This window comes from Carcharodon carcharias, chromosome 1, assembly GCF_017639515.1.
Source record: "Carcharodon carcharias isolate sCarCar2 chromosome 1, sCarCar2.pri, whole genome shotgun sequence".
Lineage (NCBI taxonomy): Eukaryota > Metazoa > Chordata > Chondrichthyes > Lamniformes > Lamnidae > Carcharodon > Carcharodon carcharias.
In genome coordinates, this window is record NC_054467.1 from 235,062,229 (window position 1) to 235,077,803 (window position 15,575).

The 15,575-nt window shown below is 46.1% G+C and overlaps 2 protein-coding genes across 2 annotated transcripts in view; one reads left to right on the top strand and one right to left on the bottom strand.

Moving 5' to 3' along the window:
* polr1a (RNA polymerase I subunit A) overlaps nt 1-7,784 on the bottom strand; it is a 170,458-nt gene extending 162,674 nt beyond the window's left edge. The window contains exon 1 of the mRNA XM_041192484.1: nt 7,462-7,784. Within this exon, the coding sequence (XP_041048418.1) occupies nt 7,462-7,538 (77 nt within the window). The 5' untranslated portion in view covers nt 7,539-7,784. The remainder of the gene's footprint in view (nt 1-7,461) is intronic.
* An 81-nt stretch (nt 7,785-7,865) lies between these two features.
* The window catches only part of ptcd3 (pentatricopeptide repeat domain 3), a 46,680-nt gene continuing 38,970 nt past the window's right edge, over nt 7,866-15,575 (top strand). Inside the window, exons 1-3 of the mRNA XM_041190540.1 lie at nt 7,866-7,973; nt 13,884-13,936; nt 14,069-14,108. Coding sequence (XP_041046474.1) covers nt 7,879-7,973; nt 13,884-13,936; nt 14,069-14,108 — 188 coding nt within the window. The 5' untranslated portion in view covers nt 7,866-7,878. The remainder of the gene's footprint in view (nt 7,974-13,883; nt 13,937-14,068; nt 14,109-15,575) is intronic.

Here is a 15,575-nt window from a genome sequence, read left to right on the forward strand (position 1 = left end):
ACAGTTTCTCGCTATTGCTCTATTTCCCAGAGGAGAAATTCTTCTCACACACAGGGTTGTTAGGACCTGGAACATACCGTCTGAAAGGGTGGTGGAAACAGACTCCATAGAAACTATCAAAAGGCAATTGGACATGTACTTGAAGGGCACTAACTGAGACAGCACTTTCAAAGAGGCACAGACGCAATGGGCCAAAAGGCCTCCTTCTGTCTGTAAGATTGAATTCTATACAACTAGGGAAACTGCAGTTGTTTACACTTGAGATGAGAAGTCTTGAAGGGAGATCATATTGGGTCAAAATCCTGGAACTCCCTCCCTAACAGCACTGTGGGTGTACCTACACCACATGGACTGCAGCGGTTCAAGAAGACAGCTCACCACCACCTTCTCAAGGGCAAGGGATAGGCAATAAATGCTGGCCCAGCCTGCGACGCCAGCATCCCACGAGTGAATCTTTAAAAAAAAATCAGGTTTTTCCATATTCTAAGAGTGGTAGACAGAGTGAACTTTTAATACATTGATTGAAATAGAACCATATACCCTGATCTTATCACAGAGCCAGGAGTGGATTCAATTTTGAGGTCAGGAATCAGAACAAGTTTCAGTCAGGTGCTGCTGAATTTACCAACAGGACCCATTTAACATTTTCTTTTCCCCTTCATTTCCCAGCCACAGCCAACCAGGTTGCGAGGCGGAATAGCGGTCAGGCTGCTAAGCCTTCTGCACCAAGCCACAGCTGGGGAGTGGACGGAGAGGGTTTGGAAAATCCATCAGAGGCCTGAAAGCAGATCGAAGTCCAAGGTATTTTTTTTATTCATTCATGGGATGTGGGCTTCGCTGGCTGGGCCAGATTTTCATGCCCATCCCTAGGTGCCCTTGAGGAAGTGGTGGCGAGCTACCTTCTTGAACCACTGCAGTCCATGTGATGTAGGTACACCCAGTGCTGTTAGGAAGGGAGTTCCAGGATTTTGACCCAGCGACAGTGAAGGAACAGCGATATATTTCCAAGTCAGGATGGTGATTGACTTGGAGGGGAACTTCCAGTTGGTGGCATTCCCATCTTTCTGCTGCCCTTGTCCTTCTATGTGGCAGTGGTTGTGGGTTTGGAAAGTGCTGTCTAAGGAGCCTTGGTGAATTCCTGCAGCGCATCTTGTAGATGGTACACACTGATGCTACTGTGCATCGGTGGTGGAGGGAGTGAAGTTTGTACATATGGTACCAGTCGAGCGGATTGCCTTCTCCTGGACAGTGTCCAGCTTCTTCAGTGTTGTAGGAGCTGCACTCATCCAGGCAAGTGGGGATTATTCCATCACAATCCTGACTTGTGCCTTGTAGATGGTGGACAGGCTTTGGGGCATCAGAAGGCGAGTTACTCATCGCACGATTCCTAGCCACTGACCTGATCTTGTAGCCACACTATTTAGATGGCTAGTCCACTTCAGTTTTTGGTCAATGGTAACCTCCAGTATCTTGATAGTAGGGGATTCAGTGATGGTAACGCCATTGAACATCAAGGGGTGATGGTTGGATTCTCTCTTGTCGGGAATGGTCATTGCCTGACACTTGTATGGAGCGAACGTTACTTGTCACTTGTCAGCCCAAGCCTTGATATTGTCCAGGTCTTGCTGCATTTGGACATGGACTGCTTCAGTTTCTGAGGAGTCATGAATGGTGAACATTGTGCAATCATCAGCGAACAACCCCTCTTCTGACCTTATGATGGAAGGAAGGTCACTGATGAAGCAGTTGAAGATGGTTGGGCCTAGGACACTACCCTGAGGAACTCTTGCAGTGATGTCCTGGAGCTGAGATGACTGACCTCCAACAACCACAAACATCTTCCTTTGTGCTAGGTATGATTCCAAACAGTGGAGGGTTTTCCTCCTGATTCCCATTGACTCCAGTTTTGCTAGGGCTCCTTGATACCACACTCGGTCAAATGCTGCCTTGATGTCAAGGGCAGTCACTCTCACCACACTTCGAGAGTTCAGCTCTTTTGTCCATGTTTGAACCAAGGCTGTAACGAGGTCAGGAGCTGAGTGGCTCTGGTGGAACCCAAACTGGGCATCAGTGAGCAGATTATTGCTAAGCAAGTGCCACTTGATAGCACTGTTGACGACACCTTCCATTACTTAACTGATGATCGAGAGTAGACTGATGGGGCAATAATTGGCCGGGTTGGATTTGTCCTGCTTTTTGTGTACAGGACATACCTGGGCAATTTTCCACATAGCCGGGTAGATGCCAGTATTGTAGCTGTACTGGAGCAGCTTGGCTAGGGCTGTGGCAAGTTCTGGAGCACAAGTCTTCAGTACTATTGCCAGAATGTTGTCAGGTCCCATAGCCTTTGCAGTATTTAGTGCCTTCAGCCATTTCTTGATGTCACATGGAGTGAATCGAATTGGCTGAAGACTGGCATCCGTGATGCTAGGGACCTCCGGAGGAGACCGAGGTGGATCATCCGCTCGGCACTTCTGGCTGAAGACTGTTGCGAATGCTTCAGCCTTATTTTTTGCACTGCTGTGCTGGGTTCCTCCATCATTGAGGATCGGGATATTTGTGGAGCCACCTCCTCCAGTGAGTTGTTTAATTGTCCACCACTATTCACGACTGGATGTGGCAGGACTGCAGAGCTTAGATCTGATCCATTGGTTGTGGGATCATTTAGCTCCGTCTATTACTTGCTGCTTATGCTGTTTAGCAGGCAAGCAGTCCTGTTTTATAGCTTCACCAGGTTAACAACTCATTTTTAGGTATGCTTGGTGCTGCTCCTGGCATGCCCTCCTGCACTCTTCATTGGACCAGGATTGACCCCCTCCCTGACTTGATGGTACTGGTAGAGTGGGTGATACGCCGGGCCATGAAGTTAGATTGTTTTTGAGTACAATTCTACTGCCGCTGATGGCCTGCAGCACCTCATGGATACCCAGTCTTGAGCTGTTAGATCTGTTCATAATCTATCCCATTTAGCACAGTGGTAGTGCCACACAACGTGATGGAGGGTATCCTCACTGTGAAGGCGGGATTTCATTTCCACAATGACTGTGCAGTGGTCATTCCTACCAATACCGTCATGGACAGATGCATTTGTGGCAGGCAGGTTGGTGAGGATGAGGTCAAGTATGTTTTTCCCTCTTACCGGTTCCCTCACCACCAGTCTAGCAGCTATGTCCTTTAGGACTCGGCCAGCTCGGTCAGTAGTGGTGCTACCGAGCCACTCTTGGTGATGGACGTTGAAGTTCCCCACCCAGAGAACATTCTAAGCCCTTGCCACCCTCAGTGCTTCCTCCAAGTGGTGTTCAACATGGAGGAGTACAGATTTATCAGCTGAGGGAGGGCGGCACGTGGTAATCAGCAGGTTTCCTTGCCCATGTTTGACCTGATGCCATGAGACTTCATGGAGTCCAGAATCAATGTTGAGGACTCCCAGGGCAACTCCCTCCCGATTGTATACCACTGTGCCGCCACCTCTGCTGGTGGGACAGGACATATCCATGGATGGTGATGGTGGAGTCTGGTACACTATCTGTAAGGTATGATTCCGTGAGGATGACCATGTCAGTCTATTGCTTGACTAGTTTGTGAGACAGCTCTCCCAATTTTGGCACTAGCCACCAGATGTTAGTAAGGAGGACTTTGCAGGGTCGACAGAAGGAAGGGAGTATGGGGGAAGATCAGGGTTCATAGCGGGGGGGGAAGGTCAGAGGCTAGGAGAGAATGTGGGAGAGTTGGAGTGGGGGAAGAGGTCAGAAGGATTTATTCGTTCTCAGGATCTAAGCGTTGCTGGCTAGGCCAGTATTTATTGCCCATCCCTAATTGCCCTTGTGAAGTTGGTGGTGAGCCATCTTCTTGAGCCGCTGCCGTCCATATGGGATCTGAACTGGATGAGCAGGGCAGTATCTTCCCCCACCCGTAGTTGCTCTGAGAAAAGCTGGTGGTGGTGCCAGGCTACTTCACAGGACACATTATTATAGCTGAGTCAGTAGGTCGTAGGTCAGAGATTCTCTTCCCTGAAGGACACTGATTAATCAATTGGGCTTTTATGACAAGCCAGCAGCTATATTTTATGATGTTTATCAGTTGCCTGCAAACGATGAGAATTTAATTTCACTGCCTGACACAGCGGGATTTGACTCAATCTCTCGGTTGCATGCCCAGTGCTAATACTGTATCAACGACTTAAGATCGAAGATAATTATGGAAGAGGGAAAATATTCACCCTATCTCATCTCATTCATGCAAATAATTGGGTACAGTCAATACGGCACACAAGACCACTTGGCCCATTGAGTCCATGCTGGCCTTCTGTAGAGCAATAAATCAGTCCCATTCCCTCACTCTATCCCCATAACCCTGCCAGTTTATTTCCCTCAAGTGCCCATCCAATTTCCTTTTAAAATCATTCATCATCTCCACTTCCATCAACCTCATAGGCAGTGAGCTCTGTGTCGTCAGCACTTGCTGCGTGAAAGGGCTATATGTCATCTCTTGCCCAAACTCTTAAATGTGTGTCACCTAGTCCTTGTACCATCAGCTAATGAGAAAAACATTTCTTTGTCTACCTTATCTAAACCTGTCATAATCTTGTACACCATCACTGCAGCCACCAAACAGTTCTGTACACAATCCCATATCTTTCACCGACATTGCTGTGTCTAGCAGTCTGTTCCATACACCATTGTTTCTGTGAAGAGCTTCCTAATTTCACTCCTGGATTTACCTTTATATTTTGAACTTGTGACCCCTTCTTCTATTCTCGTAACCATTTTTAAAATTCATTTGTGGGGTATGGGCATTGCTGGCAAGGCCAGCATTTATTGCCAATTCCCAATTGCCTCAAGGAGCTGGTGTGCTGCCTTCCTGAACCACTGCCATCCACGTGGTGTTGACATACCTACGATAATGTTAAACCCCTCAGATTAGGTAATTCAAATCTGGTCTGTGATCTGCGACAGGAGGGTGTGACTGCAGACGAGGCAGGTATGGGGACCCAGAGGGCAGCGTTCATGGAACCTCAGACCCTGCAACTGTCCAACAGTGACGAGGCTCTTGCAGGCTGTGTGGACAAGAGCAGGAATTGTAGGGAGGATGAGCAAGCTGACTATGGCACCGTGGTACATGGAGCCATTCAAGTGGGGGGAGGAAATAGGAATGTGGCAGTGGTAGAGAACTGTATAATTTGGGGGACAGATACTGTTCTCTGCAGCCATGAGCGTGAGCCCCGAAGGCTGTGTAGTCTGCCCGGTGCCAGGGTTAAGGATGCCTCCTCAGAGCTGGAAAGGAACTTGGAGTGGAGGGGGGGGATCCAGTTGTTGTTGTCCACGTTGGTACCAACGACATTGATAGGACTAGAAAGGAGGTTCTGCTGAAAGAATTTGAACAGTTAGGAGCTGAATTAAAAAGCAGAACCGACAAGGTAATAATCTCGGGATTACTACCTAAACCACGGGCAAACTGGCATTGGGTAAATAAAGTCAAGGAATTAAATGCGTGGCTCAAAGATTGGTATGGGGAATGGGCTTCAGTTCATGGGGCACTGGCACCAGTACTGGGATAGAAGGGAGCTGTTCCAGTGGGATGGGCTTCACTTGAACCATGCTGGGAACAGTTCTCTGGCAAATCAAATAACTAGAGCTATAGAGAGGGCGTTAAACTAAATAACCAAGGTCAAAGGGAGAAAAAAATAGTAAAAAGGCAGAATGAATGGCTCTTTACTTAAATGCATGTAGTATTAGTATTATTTAGTATTAATAAATGAATTAACGGCACAATTAGAGGTTAATGGGTACGATCTTATAGCCATTATGGAGACGTGATTACAAGGAGCTGGGAACTAAATATTCAGGGGTATGTGACCTTTTGAAAGGACAGGCAGGAAGGAAAGGTTGGCTTTGTTAGTACGAGGCAGAATAAGTACAATGGCAAGAAATAATCTTGGATCAGAAAATGTTGGAGTCTATTATAAAGGATGTAATAGCACAGCATTTAGAATTGCATAATCTAATCAAGCAGAGTCAGCATGGCTTCATGAAGAGGAAATCATGCCTGACAAATTTATTAGAATCCTTTGAGGCTGTAACTAGCAGGATAGATAAAGGAGAACCAGTAGATATGATATATTTGGATTTCCAAAGGCGTTTGATAAGGTACCTCACATAACGCTACTTAATAAGAGCCCATGGTGTTGGGGGTTGTATATTAGTATGGATAGATGATTGGTTAACTAATAGAAGACAGAGAGTTGGGATAGGGGGGCATTTTCAGGATGGCAACCTGTAACTAGTGGAGTGCCACAGGGATCAGTGCTTGGGCCACAGGGCTCGGGCTGAGATAGACAGATTTTTAATCAGTAAGGGGATCAAGGCTTATGGGGAAAAGGCAGGAAAATGGAGTTGAGGATTATCAGATCAGCCATGGTCTCATTGAATGGCAGAGCAGACTCGATGGGCCAAATGACCTACATCTGCTCCTACATCCTATGGCCTAAGGTAGGGAGTTCTATGATTTTGGCCCAGCAAAAATGAAAGAACAATGATATATTTCTAAATCAGGATAGTGTTTGGCTTGCAGGGGAAGTTATGGAGGTGGCAGTGTTCCCATTGGCTTCTGTTTTCCTGGAAGGCAGAGTTAACAGGTTTGGGAGCTAGAGATTACAGAAACTTTGGAAAGTTGCTACAGTGCATCTTGTAGACGGTTCACAGTGCAGCCACAGTACACCAGTGGTTGGGAGAGTGAGTCTTTAAGGTTGATGTACATAACTCCATAAAAGAATATTTCTCATACACACCATTGAAAAGCCTTTAAAGGTCTTTTAAACAATCGTGACCTCAAAGACTGCAAACATGTGCAAAGGATCTGGAAAGCAACTCAATAGGCTGAGGCTCCTTTGCAGCCCACAAAGACAAGTAGGACCACAGCATCCAGTCTAAGACATCAGAATCAGAATGTTAATAAAAAGCAAAATATACTGCCGATGCTGGAAATCTGAAATAAAAAAACAGAAAATGCTGGAAAAACTCAATAGATCTGACAGCATCTGTGGAGAGAGGGCAGAACTCGGAACCCTAACTCTGTTTCTCTCTCTCCACAGGTGCTGCCAGACCTGCTGAGGTTCAGGATTTTTATGGGTTTTTTCTTAAAACTTAATTTTTGTTGCTGTGTTTAAAAACACACACACACACACATCCTGTAGCAGTCCCAGCTTGTCCTGTTTATATTTTACATACATCTTTCAGCTTCCTGAGTGCCCACCAGTTCATGGACTGAAGGACAGTTATTTTAAAGATTAGACATTTCACACTGAAGAAAAAGAATATGAGAGGAACGTTGAAGGTCAGCGGCCCCAATTTGGCGAATAACCTGAAAGGTTAACTTTACAGTTAAGGGGAGGAGTGGAGGCCAGATAGCTGCAGGTGACCTGCCTGCTCACATTGCCTCCTCCCCTTTTCCCTTTTTTTTTACCTGATTTCTTCGGTGGAATAAACGCTGAAGGAGATCCTCTCCAGGCGTCTCCAGGGGATCTCCTTCCCAAAGAGCATTTTGCTGCGATGAAGGAAGAAATTTCACATGAAACGAGAAACCTCCACACTCCAGCCGCATGGAGGGGGAATCTCTGAACAACAAGTGGGGGAGGGGAGTCGCACAAAATATACCAGAGCACTCATCCAAAGTAACAAGCTGCAGGATGAGGAGCGAAGGGGGATTACGAATCACAACGAGGGCCAAGTGTTTTAACACGACCTGAGTCAGTCGGGGCCTTTGCTTTTCTTCAATCGGGTGGAATGTAATGTGCAGGCTCCCCCCCCCCGCCCACCACGGCGCTCGGCGTTGGTAGGTGCCACCTTCCACCTCCCACAATGCAGTGCGCTGCAGAGTAAGATGGCGGCGCCCTGTGTCCGCTTGTGTCGCCGGCTGGTGGGCAGGAGCGGCCCGGCCGGGGCACAGCGGCTACAGAGAGGCGGCGGGGCGCATTGGTAAGAGCAAGCTGGATATCTGACTGTCCAAGGGTATTTTATTTGGAGTGTTGGATGGTGGGCTTTGGGTGTCGGTCAAAAGCCGTTCATGCGTTTTTTTTTATAATTAGTGGGCTCGGAATGTTCAGTCCTGGACGTTAGACTCCGGAACGCTCGGGGGTTCTAGAACGCTGGGCCGTTGTCCTCACGCGGGGCGGCGTTCCATCAGTGAAAGGACGGCGACCTGCACCCGACACTCTCTCTTCCCCCTCCCCCACATACCCATTGCACCCACTGCAGGAAGGAGCACTCGGCTCTTCGATACGATCATGGCTGATCTGGTTGTGGTCTCGACTCCACTTTCCTGTCTGCTGCCCTCCCTCCCCTTATCTATATGAAAACCTGTCTAGCTCTGCTTTGAATAAATGCAATGACCCATTCTGCAGTGTTTTCTGGGGGGGAGAGAGTTTTTTTCATGTGGCCCTTCGAGCCTGCTCCACCATTCATTATGATTATGGGGATTCACCTAGTTCTGTCGAAGGGTCATGAGGACTCGAAACGTCAACTCTTTTCTTCTCCACCAATGCTGCCAGACCTGCTGAGTTTTTCCAGTTAATTCTGTTTTTGTTTTGGATTTCCAGCATCCGCAGTTTTTTTGTTTTTGTTTTTATGATTATGGCTGATCTATTTCAACACCACACTCCTGCCCTCTCCCCATACCCCTCGATGCCTTTAAAGCCTAGAAATCTATTTCCTTCTTAAATATATTCAGTGACTTGGCCTTTACCACTGTGGTAGAGAATTCCACAGGTTCAACGCCCTCTGACTGAAGAATTTCTCCTCATCTCAGCCTAAAATGGGTCTACCCCATATCCTGCTGAGACTATGACCCTTTGTTCTCGACACCCCAGCCAGGGGAAACATCATCCCTGCATCCAGTCTGTCCAGCCCTGTCAGACTTTTGTACGTTTCAAATAGATCCCCAATCGTTCTTCTAAACTGCAGCAAATACAGGCCTGGTCAGCCTAATCTCTCCTCATACTCCTCAGACAATCCTGCCATCCCAGAAATCACTCTGGTGAACCTTCACTGCACTCCCTCTATAGCAAGTATATCCTTCTTAGGTAAGGAGACCAAAACTGCACACAGTACACCAGGTGAGGTCTCACCAAGGCCCTGTACAGCTGCAGTAAGACAGCCTTGCTCCTGTACACACAAGTCCTCTTGCAATGAAGGCCAATATACCATTTGCCTTCTCAACTGCTTGTGCACCTACATGTTTGCTTTCAGTAATTGGTGTACAAGGACACCCAGGTCCCTTTGTACATCAACATTTCCCAATCTATCACCATTTAAATAATACTCTGCCATTCTGTTTTTCCTACCAAAGTGGATAACTTCGCACTTATCCACGTTAAACTGCATCTGCCATGTATTAGTCATTTATGTTATCTGTGCTTCTTGGAATTTTAAAAACATATAGTTCTGGGTTTATTTTTGTATTAGCTTTGTCATCCTTTGAATCCTATATACGAATGCCATTTTTAATTTTATTCCATTCCTGGATGCAGTCATTTAGCCCGTTATTCCTATGTCAGTTTTGTATTTTTCTTGTGATTATCAAATTCCCTCTCAAATAGCATCAACTTTGCTTCAATAGTTACTGCAATGTAGTTTTTTTTTGCATGAACGCACAACTTTTCCTACCCTCCTTATGCTTTTGAAGAAATGGTGGCCCAAAACCAGATGTGGGGATTTGCCATGACCTATTCTCAGTAATGTATTCTTGAGATTTTGGCCAAGACATTCATAGTTCAAAGTCTCAGACTAATCATATATTTGAGCCCCTATGAGCCAGAGAGAGTATTCAGCTTATTCATTAGGCATGACAAGCTATAGTTGTGAGGAGCAAAGGACTGACATGGATATGATGGACCAAGCAGCCTTTTGCTGTGCCTTAGCTTCTGGACTTCACTTGCTCAACCGGTCCCTGAATTTGAACGACAGTTTGTCAATGCTCCACCCTGCCCACGGCATCGTAATCACGGCAGAGGACCTCTGATCTTGCTTGGAGACCCAATCCTGTTACCTCCTATACATTTCTTAGAAACCGGATAGTAAACAAAACTATGTATCAAAACGTTTATGTAACTTGCCTCTAAGTGGGTATTTGTCTGTTTTGGTTGCTGCTCTGGACCTCAGCCTGTTGCGTTATTGCCACTTGCACTTTTTACATTTATTTTCTGTCTATCCCTCAAAGATCCCTCTTTTATAATCAGGCCTCCTTTCACTTCTTCACTCTCAGGTCCTCTGTCCTTCCAATTCCCTATCCCAACCCTTCAGTATTCCTTGACCTTCTTCCTGCTCTCTTCCACTGTCCCAGGCTTAATTGCCTGTTAAATAAGCCTGCAGCCGGCATCATCCGAGAGCCTTGTCGAGGCACTTGGCGCTGGTTCGTCATGAATAGGAGCCCCATTCATACTCTCACCGGCCTTCCCCCCGCCAGTGCATTAGCAGGGGGCTAATTCTGCCAATCTCCTCCCTGTGCAACTCACCCTTCCCACTGCTGACCTCATGGAGTCTGCCAGCAACTCAGCTCTCTCTGTCCCTCAGTGCATCTTCCTCAAGAAAGTCTGTTCACTGTACAAGGCCCTTGCCCTCTATGAACTTATGGTGGATGATCACACTGACATTGTGGCCTTAACAGAAACCTGTCTGAGGGATGCTTTTCTCCTAATTGAATTCTCACGGCCTGGCGACATCTCCCATCATTTGCCCCATCAAGACTCGCTATGGCAATGTGTTTCTTATCACAAATCTCACCTTGGCCTGACTTGCTAGTCCCCTGGCACCTTCCCCTCCTTTGCACAGTTCCACCCCTCTCACCTCTCATTCAAAATCATTATTCTGTACTGCCCTCCCAAGTATGATAAACGTTCTTGAGATATCTTCACTGCTTCCCTTCCTCAGCCTCTTCACCTTCTCCACTTCTCATCCTCCTTGATTTCAACCTCCATCTTAACTTGTCATGTTCTCTTTCTTGTGGGCTCACAGGCCTCTTATCCTCCCTAAATCTCTCCTTCCATGTGAACTCCTCAAGCCATTACTGATAGCCAGCCACTTGACCTTGCCTTCTCACGCGGTCTTGCTAGTCCCATTGTATCAATCACAGGTAAAGCCATAAAAGCAAAAAACTGCGGATGCTGACAATCCAAAACAAAAACAAAAATACCTGGAAAAACTCAGCAGGTCTGGCAGCATCTACAGAGAGGAGCACAGGTAAAGCCATTGCTGATCATTTACCTTGGATCACTGTTCACCCAGAGTCCTTCCCCCACCCTTACCATTTTCTAAGAGCTGGGAAAAACTCTATTCCACAATTCACTCACAACTGCAATTTCAAAATCCCAACTATCTAGCCTTTGGCCCCCTCTCCGCCTTAACATTTCTGCAGCTACTGACTTGCTCAACTGTTCCCTTACCTCCAGCTTTGTTGCCTCAGCCCCTAGTAAAACCATTATTCTCTCTTGCCCTGGCTGTTCCCCAATATGGCCCTCATCTTTCCGCCTCAGGGCCAAGGGATTTGAAAGGATAGATCATACAAAGGACAGGACATACAAATAGTTTTGCCATCCATCACCAGATCTGGCTAGACCACATAAAGGACTATTGGGTCCTGCTGTTGCCTGCTAAGGAATCCAAAGACAACTCCCACCTACCCCCAATTTCTCTTCTGTACTGTATATCATCTTCTTAAACCCTTTACCCTTTTCCCCTGTCTCCTCACCCCAGCAAAAACTGCGAGGAGCTCATGGACTTCTTTGGCACTAAGATCGAGGCAACCCAATCAGCTGCTTCTGCTACATCCCTGCCCCCTTCCACTAGCTCACCAGACCAAACTTCCTCTAAAAGCCCCTACTTGCCCTAGCCTTGAACTTTCATGTTCCTCTAGTTTCTCTCCTCATGCTCTCTCTGAGCTCATCTTGTCCATACAAACATGCAAAATTCTTACAGATCTCAACAAGATAGATACTAGAAGGATGTTTCCCCTGGTGAGTCTAGAACCAGGGGACGCAGTCTCAGGATAAGGGGCAGGCCATTTAGGACTCTGATGAGGAGGAATTTCTTCACTTAGAGGCTGGTGAATCTTTGAAATTCTCTGCCCCAGGAGGCTGTGGAGGGATACAGGGCTATTGTAGGAAAATGGCGTTGAAGTAGAAGATCAGCCATGATCTCACTGAATGGCAGAGCAGGTTCGAAGGGCTGAATGGCGTACTCCTCTTTCTTATGTTCTCCTGTTCCCTTGATCCTGTTCCCACTAAACTACTGATCACCTAGCTTTTTGCCCTGATCACCCAGCTTTTCCTCCTGGTCCCCAGTTTGGCTGATAATGTAAATGATTCTCCTCAGGCTTTTTCTCTCTCTCCTTTAAACCTGCCGTCGTCACCCCCTCCTCAAAAAAAGCAACCTTTGACTTCACATCCTTGCAAACTACCGTCCCATCTATTTCCTCTCCAAAGTTCTTGAAAGTGACGTCACCTCCCAAATCCATTCCCATCTTTCCTGGAACTCTCTGAATCCCTCCAATCAGGTTTCCATACCTGCCACAGTCCCGAAACAGCTCTTATCGAAGTGAGATAATATCTTATGTGACTGTGAAATAAGTAAACCGTCCCTCCTTAAACATTTCATCCTGCCTGTGGCCTTTGACCTGGGTGACCATACTATCTTCCTCCAACGCCTCTGTCCCACTGAGTGGGACTGCACTCGCCTGTTTCCATTCTTATCTGTCTAATCTTAGCCTAGGAATCGCTTGCAATGGTTTCTTTTCCCACTCCCACGCCATTACCTCTGGTGTTCCCCAAGAATCAGCCCCCTTCTAATTCTCATCTAAATACTGCCTCTTGGCAATATCATGCAGAAGCCCAGTGTTAGTTTTCACATGTGCGCCACCCCGACCTACCTCCCCACCACCTCTCTCGACCCCTCCACTTGTTGCTAACTTATCAGACTGTTTATCCAATACCCAGTACCGGATAAGCAGAAACTTACTCCAATTAAATATTGGGAAGACTGAAGTCATTTTTTTTAAACCCCTGTTCCCTAGCTACTGATTCAATTTCTCTCCCTTGCAATAGTTTGAGATTAAACCATTTTGTTTGCAATCTTGATGTCATATTTGACCCTGTGGTGAGCTTCTGACTTCATGCCATCACTGAGGCAGTCTATTTCCACCTCTGTAACATCGCGCAACTTCGCTCCTGTCTCAGCCGAAATCCTCATTCATGCCTTTGTTACCTTTAGACTTGACTATTCCAGTGCACTCCTGACTGGCCTCCCACATTCTACCCTCTTTAAACTTGAGGTCACCCAAAATTCTGCTGCCCACGTCTTAACTCATATATAGAGTCCCATTCGCCCTGTGCTCACTGACTACTGCTCCCAGTTTTGATTTTAAAATTCTCACTATCCTTGTTTTCCAGTCCCCCTATGGCCTTGCCGCTCCCTGTCTCTGTAATCTCCAACCCCAAAGCCCTCCAAGATATCTACCCTCCCCTAATTCTGGAATTTTGAACACCTTTGATTTTGACCACTCTGCCTTTGGTGGCTGTGCCTTCAGCTGCCATGGCCCTGAATTCTGGAATTCCCTCCCTCCACCTCACCATCTCTCTTTCCTTCTTTACGATAATTAAAGCCTACTACTTTGACCAAGCTTTCTGACCCAATGTTTCCTTGTGTGGCTTGGTGACATATTTTGTTTATAATGCGCCTGTGAAGCACCTTAGGACATTTTATTAGGTTAAAGGTGCTATGTAAATGTCAGCTCTTGTGGTTCTACCTAGGCAGTGACCTGAAGCATTGGTCAAGAAAGGGTGGTTTAATGGTAGCACTCTACTTATCATTCTTAATTTGATGAATTTTGTTTGACAGGAAATATTCCACAAGTCCTTGCCTCTGTCAGTCTGCAGCATCCAAACAGACAGGTAACTTATTTTTGTCATTCCTGATGGTGTTGACGTAGGCCCTCGTTGTTTGGGCCAACAGAACGTTTCTGGTCATGTACTCAGCTGCCAAACCTTGCTGGAAGATTCAATGTTGTGTTTGTGCTTTTTAAGATTCTGCAGAAGAAATAGTCATTCCAAGAAAGAAAACATGGTAAGTATTTTTATTTTCTCATGTCACTTTGTACTTTGCTCAGCAGAATTAATCTACATGAATTATGATAATATAATTAGAGTATAGTGTTGTGGTGTGAGGGAGCACTCAAATCTGAGTTTCCTGTAAACAAAGGTTTTATTCAAGCTTATGTCGGAGAGAGAGAACCACATCCAGCTCTGGTGCCTGTCTCGATGATACAGGCTTTGTAGCACAAATTTATAATTATCTTCCTAGTTTTCATTATAATGTATCTCATTAATTTCTTAACTAACTATACTATTCTATCAGCAGATGTTCCCATTATCTCACCCCTCAGCCTCGGGTATGGCCTTCACTTCCCCCTTATCTCCTCCTTGTCCCATTCAGCAATGAATGTGTGTGAAAGCTATTATTGTTACGACTGTAGGGCTAGCCACCTCTGGAACTATCCTTGGCCAAGGACCCCATCATACCTATAGTATTGGCTAAATTTCCCATCATACCTAGAAAGACCCCTCATAACTACATTTGTCTATTCGAAAGCTATTAATACATTTTTAATATCAATCTTAATAAAATCAATTCATTTATTACACTTCAATAGTAGATGATTGCAACATCCACCAAAGAACTAATCGCTAATGATGCTTCAGGAGGTATCTCTTCAGTGCTGCCACTGAAATGTCAGCCAGATTTCTTTTTTTATTCGCCCCTGGAATGTGAGCATTGCTGGCTAGGCCAGCATTTGTTGCATGTCCCAAATTGCACTTGAGCAGATGATGGTGAGATGCCTTCTTGAACCACTGCAGTCCATGTGGTGTAGGTGCACCCACAGTGCTGTTAGGGAGGGAGTTCCAGGATCTTGACCCAGCGACAGTGAATGGTGAGTGACTTGGAGGGGAACTTCCTGGTGGTAGTGTTCCCATGCCCTTGCCCTTCTAGGTGGTAAAGGTTGCAGGTTTGGAACATAATACAAGAAATAGGAACAGGAGTAGACCATTTGGCCCCTTGAGCCTGCTCCGCCATTCAATAAGATCATGGCTAATGATCTTGTGTTTCAATTTCCACATTCTCATCTAACCCCGATAACCTTAGGTTCTTGTTAGGCAAGAGAATCAATCTACCTCTGCCTTAAAAATATTCAATGGCCCCACCTCCACCACCTTCTGAGGCAGAGATTTCCAAAGTCGCACAACCCTCTGAAAGGAAAAAAAAACTCCTCATCCCTGTCCTAAAAGGGCGACCCCTAATTTTAAAACAGTGTCCCCTAGTTCTGGCCTCTCCCACAAGAGGAAGCATCCTTTCAACATCCACCTTGTCAAGACCGTTCAGGATCTTACATACTTGAATCAAATCACCCCTCACTCTTCTAAACTCTAGTGGAAATAAGCCCAGTCTGTCCAACCTTTCCTGATAAGACAACTCACTCATTTCAGGCATTAATCTAGTAAACCTCCTTTGAACCGCCTCCAATGCATTTACATC